The sequence below is a fragment of the Lissotriton helveticus genome, chromosome 7 (assembly GCF_964261635.1).
Source record: "Lissotriton helveticus chromosome 7, aLisHel1.1, whole genome shotgun sequence".
Lineage (NCBI taxonomy): Eukaryota > Metazoa > Chordata > Amphibia > Caudata > Salamandridae > Lissotriton > Lissotriton helveticus.
The window spans coordinates 1834416588-1834432348 of record NC_136068.1 but is presented as its reverse complement, the minus strand read 5'-3'; the positions used below and the strand labels follow the sequence as shown (position 1 = coordinate 1834432348).

At 48.5% G+C, this 15761-nt stretch overlaps 1 protein-coding gene across 1 annotated transcript in view; it reads right to left on the bottom strand.

The window, feature by feature from the left end:
• LOC144770826 (C-type lectin domain family 2 member D-like) overlaps window positions 1-14250 on the bottom strand; it is a 143932-nt gene extending 129682 nt beyond the window's left edge. The window contains exon 1 of the mRNA XM_078655600.1: window positions 14021-14250. Within this exon, the coding sequence (XP_078511726.1) occupies window positions 14021-14111 (91 nt within the window). The 5' untranslated portion in view covers window positions 14112-14250. The remainder of the gene's footprint in view (window positions 1-14020) is intronic.
• Between the last annotated feature and the right edge of the window lie 1511 nt (window positions 14251-15761).

Below are 15761 nucleotides of genomic sequence, written 5' to 3'. Positions count from 1 at the left end.
TTGTATCATATACATGAAAAATGCCTATAAAGTCTGTTTACAAAAAAATCTCAAAAATAATTGGAATTTCTTCCAACACGTGCCCACCCGCCTCTCACTGAAGGTAAGCCCATAAATATCAGACACATTTTTTACATTTCCCTACCCAAACTTTTTACTCAGCATCCCTGTGGCAGACAGGCCACCGAGCCAAGGGTTTCCACGGGTAGATCTAGTTGAGGTTCCACTAGTGGGAATCCAAGCGTCCTTCCACTACAGAAGAGGACAGGGAAACCAAGAGCTCAGCAAAGTGAGTCTTCAGAGCTCCACTGAACACTAAAAGTACCCCTTACTGATGAACTGGGACATGTGGCAATGCTCAAGCGGTTGATCCTGGAAGGATGAAGCAATTGTTGCTAGCTATCCTCACAGCAAGACATTCCCTATTCAATAGTAAATGTACACAACGGCGAAAGAACCCAAGCAACACATACACTCTCATGAAGAGTTACCTCTAGCTGAATTTTTTAACTACAGTGTGGTATAGGGACCTCTTTGTGACAGGCAAGAGCGAAACAACGTATTTACATATGTCCACTCAAGGAGCTCCCACAGACCCCTGTCCCCACCAAACCCATCTTTAACCTCAGGTGCAAGACGATCGGCAGCAAGCTCACCACCATTTTCAACACAATTGATAACCACAGCAACCTTCACTGAAGTCTGGAAACACGCCCTTCTCAAGAAACCTTCTACTGACCCCAGCAAACTCAAGAAGTACTATCCCATTTAACTGCTCCCCTTTACCGTCAAGGTCCTCAAAAATGCCATCAACTGCCATCTCTCAGAACACATAAAGATCAACACTCTGCTGGACACCTCCCAATCTGGATTCCGCACCAACCACAGCACTCACCTGTCCTAATTGCTGCCACATATGACATTAGAACACTCCTTGACCGGGGAAAATGGTGGCCCTGATCCTCCTCAACCTCTCAGCAGTATTCAACACCACATCCCATCACATACTTATCATGACGCTCAATCACATCAGAATTCAAGGAAACACCCTCAATTGCACTGCCTCCTTCCACACTAGAAGAACCCTGAGAATCTGCCTACCACATTTCACATCAGAACCCAAGGACACATCTGCGGTGTCCCTCAAGGCTCGTCCATCAGGCCTAACTGTTCAACATCTACATGACTTCCCTAGTGTTGGATTTGGCCCTTTTGGTAGGTTCACCCTGAAACTTTTTGCATTCTCCTAGCCTTTTTCTGTAACCTGGTGTTGGTGATTTTAGGCCTCTGAGCACTTTAGCACTGCGGTCCAGTGTAAAGTGCGTGCACTCTCTGTGTATGTGTGGTGAGATTGGCCTGCTCTACCATAAGAATGCAATGGGAATGAGTGTGTCCGTGGTAATTCCTGGTATGAGGGGAGCAGCAGGGGCGAGTTTAGTATATATGAACTCGTGAGGATAAATGCTGCGCAATGGTGTGCACAGGTTTATGGTGACTGGTGGAGAAATGCCACTTTTAGAAGTTGCCATTTCTGTGTGCTGTGTGTCTGCCTGTCTGATGTGAACAGCATGTCTGGCTTGTGATTGACAGGAGCTGAGAGGTGTGGGTGGCTCCAGGAGGGGTGGGGTGAGTCAGCTGAGCTGAATAGGACACCTGGAGGAAGAGTGGTTGGAGGGGTAATCCCCTGACTCTGAATAGGACTGTGCCCAGGCTGTACAATGCTCACTCCCCCCGTGGTGTGTCTGTTCACTGAGCCCCCACCTGACAAAGGGGAGAAGGGCTGGGCAAAACACAGTGCTCCAAAGCCCCCCTAAACCAGTTCTGACTGGTATCCTCAAGCCCTGTGCTGTGACACAAAGGTATTTTCTGATATAAATATAGTGGCTGTGACCCCACAAAGGTGTTCCTGTTCAGTGTGCTGTATTTGGTGCTGGTGCTGGGGCCCAGGAGGAACCGCCCTGGGGCTGCCTCCCTGCTGGAGGGTCCTGTGTGCTGTCCTCCCTGTGCCCAGCTGTACCCCTGGGACCTTTTGCCTCGTTTCTTTCAAGCCTAAGGACTTGTGCTCTTTGCCCCAGGATTTTTGCTTCATCTAGCACCTGGGAGCGCTATCTTTTGGACAGTCCAGCTGATGGAAAGCGTGGGCTTTGCGGCGCATGGCAGCAGCCGTGTTGGCGGGAATCCCCAGAGTAGGGATTCGCCCACTTTGTGTTGTTGGCGGGAGCCCACCCACGTCTCTGCCGACTAGTTTCCTTGGCGGCTAGCGGGAGGTCACCCAGCTTTATATCTTGACATTTGGAGGGAGCCTACCCTCTTTGTCCGCCTTGTGTTGCTGAGAAAGCGGGAGCCCACCCCGCGTTTCACCGCCGCTGCCCAAGCGAATAATGGCCACCGACCCGGAAGCCTAGCAAAGTTTGCCTGCTTCTGGGCGGGGCCGGCGGTGGGAGCAGAAGAAGTACAGGCAAAAGGGAGGACGGGAACCTACCCCGCCTCCCCAAGCACCGCGGCAAAGTCCCAGGTCCCAGGAGTGGACCGGAGAAAGAGGCGGCAGAGGCCGCCAATGGCAGGGTTTGCAAGAGTGAAAGGGAAGCCCCGCCCAGCGAGAGAAGTACTGCCGGTCCTGCAGCGCAGAAAAGAGAAGTCCCGGGTCCCAGGAGGGGGCCGGGGTGAAGAGCAGTGAAGTCCGGAGAGGTTCCCCGTGCAGCCAGAGAGAAGCTGCTCCAGTGCCTGGGCGAGACAGGAGGTCGCCGGAGAGATGCCTCCAAGAGGGAGCCTGTGAGTGAGGGCTCTATGGGTGGTGTGCATCGAGGCACAGCATCGTGCCACAGTCCCAAGCGGCCCCGTCTGGCAGCGGGCCACTCCAATGCTTGGGGGCAGTTTATGGCCAAGAATAAAAGAGCCCCAGAGGGCCCCAGCGACTTGGGGCATATCGAGGCGCATTGTCGGTGCCTGGGCGGTCCCGCAAGAGAGCGGGCCGCCCCAATGATGGAGGCATGTGATTTAATGCCACTAGGGGGGTCCAGAGGGCACAGAGGTGCCCCCCCCCCCTTTGGGAGAAGTGCCATAGCTGCGCCAGCATGGGCAGCTGCAACAAATTGGGCACAATTGCGAGAGAGTCCCTGAGAGGGACCAGGGGCACTGAGGTGCCAGTGAGTTTCCCAGCTGCCCAGCAAGTAGTGGGCAGCAGCTACGTTTAGGTTTGCACAGTGCGCACCCTTGGCCTCCGCTGCCTAGGCATCATGCCCTGACTTTGGGACATAGGGCATTTGAGCCCCTGAGAAAAGATCAGTTGGCCAGGGGGACTGTTGGGTTTATAGGGCACCAGGCCCTAATGTGATGTATGTGGTGCTAGGAAATGTGATTCGTGTAGTATGATTTACTCACCATGCCTCTAACTGTGGTTTAGGTATGAGGTTATTTGCATAATATGGTTTATGCTTAGGAGGTTATCCTCCACTGTGATTTATGCCCCTAATGTGACTAAACCTTAGGAGGGTAGGGTTTGTTTAAACTTATGAGATGATTGCATAATGTGTTTATGCTGGTGAGGTTGGCGCAGAATGTAATTTGCGCCTAATGTGATACTGTGCATAATGAGGCTTATGTTACAGGCTGATGCTGAGGACAGTGGTTACCAGTTTTTACTGGTTCTACGTTTATATGTTTTACTTTTACTAAGTTCGCTTTGTGTTGGTTCTGACAGTGGTCCAGTGGGCCCTGCCAGGTGTACATAATACCTTGTAGATATGACCTAGTGCCAGGTGGCACCATGCATATTATGGGAGTGCTATTCTAATGTGTTATGAGAATTGAAAGGCTATTTTTGATATAACCTTGTGCGGAGTTCCTTTTTGTGGTGTGCCTGGGATGTTGTTGCTGGGTGCGTGCGCAAACGCTTTACACATTGCCTCCGTCATAAACCTGACTGCTCGCTACCAAGGGAGAGAGCAGGGGCTATCTTTGGCGTGTAACTCCCTTGCCCTGACTAGAGTGGTGGTTTGTGCCTGGCTTTGGCCCAAGCCTTAGCCAACCAGAAATCCCATTTCTAACACCCAGCCAACATAGTCAGGGCCCACGGAATGAAATTCATATCCTAAACAGAGAACACCCAGCTCATTCTCTCACTTTCTGAAGACCCCTCCACCAGGAAGGCCAACTTTCACAAGTGCATGACAAGCATCATCGACTTGATTAAACAAAACTGTCTCAAACTCCTGGTGGCCTTCCAGACTAGGACCATCTCCCACCACAGACAGGCAAACCATGCACGTAACTTTGGCCTCATCCTGGACTGCAAGCTCACCATGAAAAACCAGATAAACGCAGTATCCTCTACCTGCTTCCTCACTCTTCGCATGCTCCATAAGATCTTCAAATGGCTCGCTGTCAACATCAGATGTTCCATCACTCAAGCCCTAATCACCAGCTGGCTGGACTACGGTCACGCACTTTACATAGGAATCCCCACTCACCTCCTGAAGAGACTACAAACCATACAGAATTCAGCGACCAGACTCATCCTCGACCTTCCCAAGCAGATCCACATCACCCCTCACCTCAACATGCTCCACTGACTTCCAATTCAAAAGAGGTGTCAATTCAAGATGTTGATCCAAACCTACAAAGCCCTTCATAACTAGGGACTAGGGTACATCAGCCACAGCCTGAACTTGCACCACCCCTCCAGACACTTTTGCTCCCCCTCCCTCTCACACACTCCGTCACAATCACCGAAGGTTCAGTGGAGGATGCTCTTTCTACTACCTCATTGCATAAACCTGGAAAAACATCCCCTTTCACCTGCAGGCCTCATCCTCTCTCCTGGAGTTCAGGAAAGGACTCGCGACCTGGCTGTTCCATTGCACCCAGCAGTGATACCCTGATCACCTGGATAGCCTTACAGGAGAGTTGCCACGCTTTATAAATCCTGATCGATTGACTGACATATTGAGCTTGATGTCACAGTTTGGCTTTTGCTAAGCACTGTAGATAACAGGTGTTAATATTACCCAATTTCAAGGTACTCAATTTAGCAGCCGCAGAAGGATGAAAGACATAGTTGGCCTGTCCATGGTTCAGTCTCATTATCTGCAGATTAACTAGCTAAGGCACCTTCTAGGGCAACCGCAGGAGCACCAGCTTTGTAATCCCTCTGCAGGGCCCCAGGTGCTACAATGCAACCAAAACCAAAATTCTATTAAAATTAATGTTCTTTTTTTGTGGGGCGAGGCAGCCAGAGGTTAGGGAAAATGCTATGCCTAGTACACACAAACAGTTAACAATATGCAACAAACAATTGATAACTTTATTTCGGTCGATGACCATAAAAGCACAAGTAAAATATGTACATACAATAAAATACATAAATAGTTAAGAACCAGTGGTTAAAACATTATTAAACAGTCAGTTATCAAGAAAGTGATCTTCATTAAAATTAAATATCAGTTAATCAAGGTGGACCTTCTCCGCCACATACCATGCAAAAAGCGGGAGACCAAAAACACAATTACGGGAGAAGTATCATATTTTAAAATTCTAACAGCTAGAGCACAATGTTTTAGTCCCAGGTTCCTGCATAATGGTACCAACCAGGCTCTCCGAATTGTGCTATAAGCCGGGCAGAAAAACAAAACATGGGCAGTGTCTCCTTTGCTATTATTACAGGCTGGGCAAGTTCCCTCCTCTTGACCTGCCCATTTGCAGGTCAATGACCCAAGTGGCAGGCTGCTGTGCCTGAGTTGTGTGTATAGTTTTCTTGCTAAGGGAGGTTCAATTTGGTCCAAGAATTCCTCCCTACTGGGCACAAGTTTTACCTGCAGAAATTCCAAAGACATCCTGCCCATGTTTGGCAGGCGTTGCAGCAAACTTAGGTTATAGTGCCTCAGACAGGCCAGCAGCTCAGTTCTCCGCACCACAGGGCAACTCTCCGCCGGGGACTCCCATATTTGAGGCATTCCTATTCGATGGGCAGTAGATTTAATGTGGAGCAGCCATGGTACTTTCTTACTCTTCAACGACCCCCTGACAGCAGCGAACTCAGCTCTGTAGTCCGCAAGCTCAGGTACTGTCCAGAGCCTTCTCCAATACAGGAGGGGTCGGGCCGCTACTAGTTCAGAGATGGGCTCCACGCCTAAGTCGAATATCAAGGGTAAGAGCGGGGTGCTTTGGGGTAGACCAATCGTATTTCTCATAAAGGCCCGTTCAACCCTAAGAAGGCTTGTTATACTTGAACGTCCCCAAAGTTCAGCACCGTAGGTTACCGCAGGTCTAGCTTGAGCACTGTAGATTTCAAGCACTGGGGAGACTGGCTTAAAATGCGTTGTTCGGTGGAACTTACCAATGCCCCCTGATATCTGTGCGAGCTTTAGGGTGGATTTGGCTACCTGGGGGCCCCAGCCAAAATTCTCAGTCAAAGTGACCCCCAGGTATACAAAAGTTCTCACCCTTTCGAGCGGGGTACCGTTTAACGTAGGGCTAGGGCAGGTGCGTTTCAGGGGACCGAAGATCATAAATTTTGTTTTTTCTAAATTAATCTTGAGTCCCCGCGAGGCGCAGAATGAAACAAACCCGTCCAAAACCCTCTGGATGCCTGTTGATGTTCGCGACAACAATAAGGTGTCGTCTGCGAACATCAGAGCAGGCACCCTCCCTGACGCCAACCAGGGGGCGTCGCTATCCCTGAATCTATTTAGTTCCCCCACCAAACCATTTATATAGAGACTAAAAAGCGTGGGAGCCAGGGCACAGCCCTGGCGTACGCCTCTAGAAACTGGGAAACGTGCGGATAGTTCCCCGTTCTTCCCGCACCTCACCCGGGCATAGTTCCCTTCGTGTAACCGCTTCAGGACCTCCAAAAGGTAGAGAGGAAGGCCAAGATCTTTTAAGACCCTCCAAAGACTCTCCCTCGGCACAAGGTCGAAAGCGGCCCGCAAGTCAACAAAGACCAAGTAGAGGCTGCCACCCTCAATACTTATGGTCTTCCAATAGAGGACCTGCAGCCTGAAAAGTTGGTCCATAGTTGAAATTCCAGATCTAAAGCCAGCCTGAAGGGTAGTCATTACTTCCTGTTCCTCCACCCATCCCAGTATCCTATCCAGGAGTATCCGGCCCATCAGTTTCTGGGCAGTATCCAGGAGACTTATTGGTCTATAATTTGACGGCTCAAGAGCGGACCCCTTCTTAAAAATTGGGACAATTTCGGCCCCCGCCCATGTGTCAGGAATCTTTGCCCCCTGTAGGACTGCGTTAAATAGTACAGTTAAGTATGGAGCCCATATCTTTGGCTGGGAACGGAAGAGATCACCTGGTACCCTGTCGAGGCCTGGCGCTTTGTTAGGAAGTTGTCTACTAATCGCAGTCTCCACCTCCTTGGCCGAGATACTCTCACCACTTCTCAGGGCCATCCTCATCTCGGTGTCCCTGTGTTCTAGCTGGTATCCCGTGCCCGAGGCCCCCCGCAGTCGACACTCGTGCGGGGGGTCTTGGGCAAGAGAATTCCAGGAGGGACCTTCAGGCACTGGAATCCCAGACCTATCTAGATGGGCACTATGACCGATCACAGGGCCAGTGTAGAGTGCAGAGAAATGCGCCTCCCACATTGAGGGGGGTATGTTTGGTAGAAGGGTCCCCCCACCAGCGTTTGCACCAGAATTTACTAATGCCCAGAATAGTTTAGCATCTTTAGTCGCTAGGGCACCTCTGAGTTCTTCCCACCTGTCTTCCTCCCACTCCCTTTTACCCCTAATCAGCTCCTTTTTGTAGATCTGTCTAGCTGCCCTAATATTCTGTCTATCTTTAGCCTTAATCGCCGCAAGGAGCTCCTTTTTCGAGTTCCTACACGCATCATAAAACCAGGGGTGTGTTTTTGGAACATACGTCTTAATTCTACTTATAGGGTAGAACACATCCCCTAGTGCCTCAACCAGCTGTTTGTGCGTATCTAACGCCTGCTGCCAACTAGGCGAGACACCCATCTGCTCAATAAAAGGGATAGCGAGTTGGTAGATTTTGGCAAGCTTCGTGGTTGAGTCTACAAGATGGGGCCACTTGACCCTCCTTCTATTGTTGGTCAGCATAAGAGGAAGTGTCGTCAAGGCAGGTATGTGATCAGAAGTGGTTAATCCAAATGACCCTGGTTTAAAAGTTACTACCAGGGCATTGTGATCACTGTCCTGTCTTTGGATGACCCTGAATTCTTTCAGCTTGTCCCAATTTTTAGCATCCACCATTAAGTAGTCAATGATGGTAGTTTTATTTGCCCGATTAAAAGTTGCCATTGCTGGGCGGTCAGGTTCCAGTCTCCCATTGCACGCCCGCAGGGATGTCGCAAGGGAGAAGCTTTTTATTTTGAGCACAAGAGGTGTCCACGCCCTGAAGGGGGCAATGTTCGGGTCCGGGATATGCCATTGTGCATCTACCTCATCTTGATCACCCAAGTCTATACTGCCCAAAGGTTCGAATTGGCAGTTAAAATCCCCTCCAAGAATTATTGAGATAGAGGGGTCTAACCCTTGGATAAAAGAGTTCAGAGCTCTAAATGTAGCCGATTCCTGGCCATTCCTAGATGGCCTAGAGTAGATGTTTATTATTGCTACTTGTGGTCTGCCTGGGGGTTGTATTAGGATACACTGAATATCCGGGGATTTTGTTTGGATCTTGGTAGCTTGGATTCCCAGGTGAGTTCCTATCCAGATTGATAACCCGCCTGATGGACGGCCTCTGCCTATAGATACTGCCAGGGTATCAAATGTTGCAAAGGTCGGGCTCGAGCTCTCTTCTAGTGCCCATGTCTCTTGCATCAAGCAGATGTCATATTCTGCCATAAAGGTAACCCACTCGGGCGTAAGCAGCTTATTTTTTAACCCGGCAATATTCCAGGAAACTACCTTCAAACATCCCTCCTCTGAACTTGCTCGTCCTTCGACTTCCCTAGTCTCCCTGGTGCTAGTCCTTTTCCTTTCTAAGTTAACAGCTTCTGGAGCTTCCTTCAGCATTTGGGGCAGAATATTCTCTTTTGGTACCCCTGTGCTTCTGTGTTCTACATTTCTATCCTCTAGGGGTGGGGTTTCACCTCGGGTAAGTCAATCTACATCTTCCAGGGCACTAAACCTATTCCAATGTGGCTGTATCGGGGGTAGTAGACCAAAGGAAGACATGCCCTGCCTATAGACCTCCCCATTTGTAGTTCTATGTGATGTGGGAAAGCCCCCCTATTAGTGTGTGTGGGTCTTGTACGACATGGTTCCAGGCTGGGAGTGGGGTAGAAGTATGAGAGGTGCAGAGGACATATTTACGTGTCTGAACTATAGTGCGGGGCATTACAAATATACCTTACAGCAGACAACAATATGAGTCCCTTCTAGCAGTGCCGCTCATTAACCTATTGACAAAAGCGTGTCAAGCAATGGTGTGCAAAACGCTTTGCCTAGTGTGACCTACAACCCTGAAAACTTTGATCTCACATCTGTTTAGCATTTATATCAAGGTGGTGGTTATATATGGTCTCCCCCAATATCTTGAAGGGGTCCCTGTAAACTTGTAATTGAGTGGAAAATACTTGCAGAGAGCAAAGTCAGCCAGAGACTACCACAAGGGAACCCAAGCAACGGGTGCGGGCAACACCAATTCCAGGTAACATAACCTTACTTCCACAAGGGAACCCAAGCAATGGGTGCGGGCAACACCAATTCCAGGTAACATAACCTTACTGCCACAAGGGAACCCAAGCAACGGGTGCGGGCAACACCAATTCCAGGTAACATAACCTTACTGCCACAAGGGAACCCAAGCAACGGGTGCGGGCAACACCAATTCCAGGTAACATAACCTTACTGCCACAAGGGAACCCAAGCAACGGGTGCGGGCAACACCAATTCCAGGTAACATAACCTTACTTCCACAAGGGAACCCAAGCAATGGGTGCTGGCAACACCAATTCCAGGTAACATAACCTTACTGCCACAAGGGAACCCAAGCAACGGGTGCGGGCAACACCAATTCCAGGTAACATAACCTTACCGCCACAAGGGAACCCAACCAACGGGTGCGGGCACACCAATTCCAGGTAACATAACCTTACCGCCACAAGGGAACCCAAGCAACGGGTGCGGGCAACACCAATTCCAGGTAACATAACCTTACCGCCACAAGGGAACCCAACCAACGGGTGCGGGCACACCAATTCCAGGTAACATAACCTTACCGCCACAAGGGAACCCAACCAACGGGTGCGGGCGGCACCAATTCCAGGTAACATAATCTTACCGCCACAAGGGAACACAAGCAACGGGTGCGGGCGGCACCAATTCCAGGTAACATAACCTTACCGCCACAAGGGAACCCAAGCAACGGGTGCGGGCACACCACTTCCAGGTAACATAACCTTACTGCCACAAGGGAACCCAAGCAACGGGTGCGGGCAACACCAATTCCAGGTAACATAACCTTACCGCCACAAAGGAACCCAACCAACAGGTGTGGGCACACCAATTCCAGGTAACATAACCTTACCGCCACAAGGGAACCCAACCAACGGGTGCGGGCAACACCAATTCCAGGTAACATAACCTTACCGCCACAAGGAACCCAACCAACGGGTGCGGGCACACCAATTCCAGGTAACATAATCTTACCGCCACAAGGGAACCCAAGCAACGGGTGCGGGCGGCACCAATTCCAGGTAACATAACCTTACCGCCACAAGGAAACCCAAGCAATGGGTGCGGGCACACCACTTCCAGGTAACATAACCTTACTGCCACAAGGGAACCCAAGCAACGGGTGCGGGCAACACCAATTCCAGGTAACATAACCTTACCGCCACAAGGGAACCCAACCAACGGGTGCGGGCACACCAATTCCAGGTAACATAACCTTACCGCCACAAGGGAACCCAACCAACGGGTGCGGGCACACCAATTCCAGGTAACATAACCTTACCGTCACAAGGGAACCCAAGCAAGGGGTGCGGGCAACACCAATTTCAGGTAACATAACCTTACCGCCACAAGGGAACCCAAGCAACGGGTGCGGGCAGCACCAATTCCAAGTAACATAACCTTACCGGCCCAAGGGAACCCAAGCAAGGGGTGCGGGCAGCACCAACTCCAGGTAACATAACCTTACTGCCACAAGGGAACCCAAGCAAGGGGTGCGGGCAGCACCAACTCCAGGTAACATAACCTTACCGCCACAAGGGAACCCAAGCAACGGGTGCGGGCAACACCAATTCCAGGTAACATAACCTTACTGCCACAAGGGAACCCAAGCAACGGGTGCGGGCGGCACCAATTCCAGGTAACATAACCTTACCGCCACAAGGGAACCCAAGCAACGGGTGCGGGCACACCACTTCCAGGTAACATAACCTTACTGCCACAAGGGAACCCAAGCAATGGGTGCGGGCAACACCAATTCCAGGTAACATAACCTTACCGCCACAAGGGAACCCAACCAACGGGTGCGGGCACACCAATTCCAGGTAACATAACCTTACCGCCACAAGGGAACCCAACCAACAGGTGCGGGCACACCAATTCCAGGTAACATAACCTTACCGTCACAAGGGAACCCAAGCAAGGGGTGCGGGCAACACCAATTTCAGGTAACATAACCTTACCGCCACAAGGGAACCCAAGCAACGGGTGCGGGCACACCACTTCCAGGTAACATAACCTTACTGCCACAAGGGAACCCAAGCAACAGGTGCGGGCAACACCAATTCCAGGTAACATAACCTTACCGCCACAAGGGAAGCCAATCAACGGGTGCGGGCACACCAATTCCAGGTAACATAACCTTACCGCCACAAGGGAACCCAACCAACGGGTGCGAGCACACCAATTCCAGGTAACATAACCTTACCGTCACAAGGGAACCCAAGCAAGGGGTGCGGGCAACACCAATTTCAGGTAACATAACCTTACCGCCACAAGGGAACCCAAGCAACGGGTGCGGGCAGCACCAATTCCAGGTAACATAACCTTACCGGCCCAAGGGAACCCAAGCAAGGGGTGTGGGCAGCACCAACTCCAGGTAACATAACCTTACTGCCACAAGGGAACCCAATCAAGGGGTGCGGGCAGCACTAACTCCAGGTAACATAACCTTACCGGCCCAAGGGAACCCAAGCAAGGGGTGCGGGCAGCACCAATTCCAGGTAACATAACCTTCCCGCCACAAGGGAACCCAAGCAACAATTGCCAAAAGTTTCCAGAAAATGGTGTGTCTTCCAAGACATCATAACATAAACTGGACTATGGCCGAAAGGAAAATGCAGTATTAATGATTGTTTTGTGCAGGTTGGTGTCCCTTCCTGCACATAAACAATCAATAAATAATGGTGATTTGCTACTTCTGTGAGTGCTGTAGAATGCAGCACATATAGAAGTTGAAAATTGCCATTAGTGATATGCCCCCACGAGTGATGCATAATAGACAATTTTTCCCAGCTTATCTTGGGCAAGTTGACTTTTTATGAGTATGAAGACACATTTGGATAAACACAGCATGGATTTACAAGTAAAACGAGTTATCCACATATGCAATTGGTGTGTGAGTAAATCTACTCCCGGGTGCAGGGAGTAGGTGTTCCAATGAAAAAATTCCCTTGAAAAATTGAGACTGACATTTTTTTGCACCACTAATCAGGTATGTGAGGAAAACATATTCAGACTGGATACCCCTATACTGAAAGAAACTTAAAAGAAAGTAAATTATACAAATGATTTTTACGTTTGCAATAGGTTCAGATACATTGTAGATGAAACTGAAAATATAAAGATAAAAAGGTAATTAAAAAAAACAAAATTACTTGTTAAGAATCCAGATCCTAACGCCATCCCAAAAGTAGGATTTACTCCAAAAACACCATTTAGCCAAAGGGTACAGCAGAACACACTGCACCCTTTCAGGTAAGTCAGACTTGTGTACAGGACTTTGATATGACGTTTTAAAAAACAGAGGCTAGCCCGTCATTATCTTAATCATGGTAGTTACCACCCATTCTAGCCTAAAGTGCACTTGTTCTCTTTCCAGTTCCAGTTCCAGCTTCAACAGACGGGCAACCATATTAGCTAAAAGAAATAGGTTTTGCTGTTGACATGCTTAAAAGTGCTCAGTGTATCAACTTTTCACTATGGGGGCGTAATTCATGTAATTCAGTGTAGTATAATTATGAAGAAATGCCTAAAGATTCCATGAGATTACCCTGCATTATGCAAGACGAGTAATTCTGCATTTAGTGCTAGTTTCTTAGGGGGAAAATGCACCTTTTTGAGGATTCATTTTGTACTAAGAAGTAGTGCAAAACGCTACAGAACATAAACAGCAGCACACACGGCCACTCGCCCTTCATAATTGTGCACTTTTGGTAGCATTCTTTCCCCAAATTGCTCTTAATTACGCAAGAGGGCGCACTCGCATTATTATCGGTAATTCAACGTCAAAGAGTAACATGGAGTTACAAAAATTAGTCTGGTATAACCCTCCCAGGCCTTACTTAGCACATATTCCAAATCGTGACGCGAATATTGCGCATACATTTTATTTCCCAGGGAGAGCTCACCATTGCTGAAACTGTCACGAGCTCATGAAATCTTCCCACTCCCCTTGCAAGTTATCCCTGAAAGCGCCTTGAAATAGATGCATGGAAGAAAGCGGTACTCAAGTTTGTATTCGGTTTAAATATTCTGAAAAAAACCTGTCGGAGGACACAAATTTATATGACTTTTGGCAACACCAATCTACCCATTCTATCTTCGAACCAAAAGGGGGCGCAACCGGCCAATAAATTGCAGAATGAAAACAGCGTTAATAAATAGCACACGTGTATATCTGGCTGCGAGAGAACATTTGGTAGACGATATTCTCAGACGCATATAAATCCAATAACCATATAGGGTTACAATGTGTAAGTACATTTACACATATACAAATAACAATACACTTTTAAGAAAAAAATAGAGTCAAAGCAGCTGTGAGTGCGCACAGCTGCAGCTAGCTTCTTCATCTCTGTTCTCCTTACCCAGAGTTGGTTTTCTGTAATTGTTAAAGTATTCATCTGGATGGAGTTTTGCTTCCAGCGGCGCCCCCGATAACATCGGCACTGCGGTCATCTGGCTGGTTATACAGGGCAGTCGTGACGCTCAGATTTCCATGCAGCTTTTTTTGTTGCTTTTTTTTTTTAACGCTTCGCGCTGTCTGTGCTCTTTCCGGAACTGCACCAACTGAGCAACGCTGCAAGACTGGTCTAGTAGGAGGGCGGGCGCTGCCTGTACTTTCAGTCTCGCTTCGTGGAAATCATGTGATCTATTTACGGGAAGAGGCGGCACACAGTTAAACAAGCATTGGCAAAGACAGACGGATAGCTCATGCTGCCAATATTTTAATGTGTTTTGGGCATTTTATTATAGCAACACCTTCCTTTGCTTTATTAATTGATGCACTGAAACCCATCGGGTAGAGGATACAGACCAGTTGCCGGGCTACCTGAGATGACAGATTGTTTTAAAAGAAGAAAGCCTCTTTCTACACTTGATCAACAAAAAAATAGCAGCCAAGTTTTTAGTTTGCAGGGGAGACATTTCCATTTCTCCTGTGTACTTCTGAGTGACATTAAACAATCAAATGTGTGACACTTAGAGCGACACTTCTTCATGAGTTCAGCGAAGCTATGAAGTGAACGGAAATAGAAAAATATCAGATATTAAACCCTTTTGAGCAATGATAAGCTCTAAAAAGATATTTGAATGCTGCAAATCCCTTGAAATGAAAGATCACTAAACTACTCTCCTTCCAGCCAGGCACGGGACAAGTGTGACAGAATTTGAAAGAGGGGCTCTGCAGAAGCCTAGTGCTGCGAGGTTTATCAGTCAGCAGCTCAGCACAACAGGTCAACAAGCATTTGCAATGCAATAGGTCTCGCATTATTAAAGTTTGAGATATTGTCATTGCTAATATTAATGCAACACCAATAGCTATTGCATTGCATTTTTGCATACGTGCTGCTATAGGCTCGACCTAAAAATTAGCTGAAACACTGGCGAGGAGAGAGGGAGAAGAGAGAATAGAGGGCATTAGTGACGAGGCAGAGGGGATACAGAAAAAAGCATTGTGCAAGGACGAGAGAGAGCGAATGGCAGTTGAGAGGAGGCTCGAAAACTAAATTGTAATGAGACAGCTGCAGTAAAAAGAGTAGAGCGAGAGAGAGAAGGAAGGATAGAAATGAGGCAAGGCCAAAATATGTGTAAGGAAACATCCATCTGGAATTTGGAGGGAGAGGGGTAAGAAATACAGAAATAAGTGAAGGGAGCAACAGCGGAAAGAGTGGTGGGACGGTCAAACCAAGAAATATCAGACAAACAGACATGGTGAGAGGTACCAGACCAAAATATGGTGGTGAGAGCTTCAGAACAAGAATTAGTCGTGAGGCGAGACATAAAAAGAGAAAAAGTGCCACAGATAGGGAGGGGTCAACAAGCAATACTGCAGGAACAAAATGACATCAGATGATAGAGAGTGGGCAGAAGAAAAATACTGAAGAGGAGATGACAAGGACAGAGTGATAGAAATGGGTAGAGGCAGTATAAGAGAGCACAGAGAAAGTGGAGCACACAGAAGGGCAAAGTGCGACCGAGCTAAAAATACATGAGAGAAGGACAAAACCATAACTAATTTAGGGAAGGGCAGAAAAAGAGCAAATCGCAGAATGAATATATTAGAGAGGAGGGGTAAGCCGGACTGTAGAGAAGTCTTAACAGTAAATG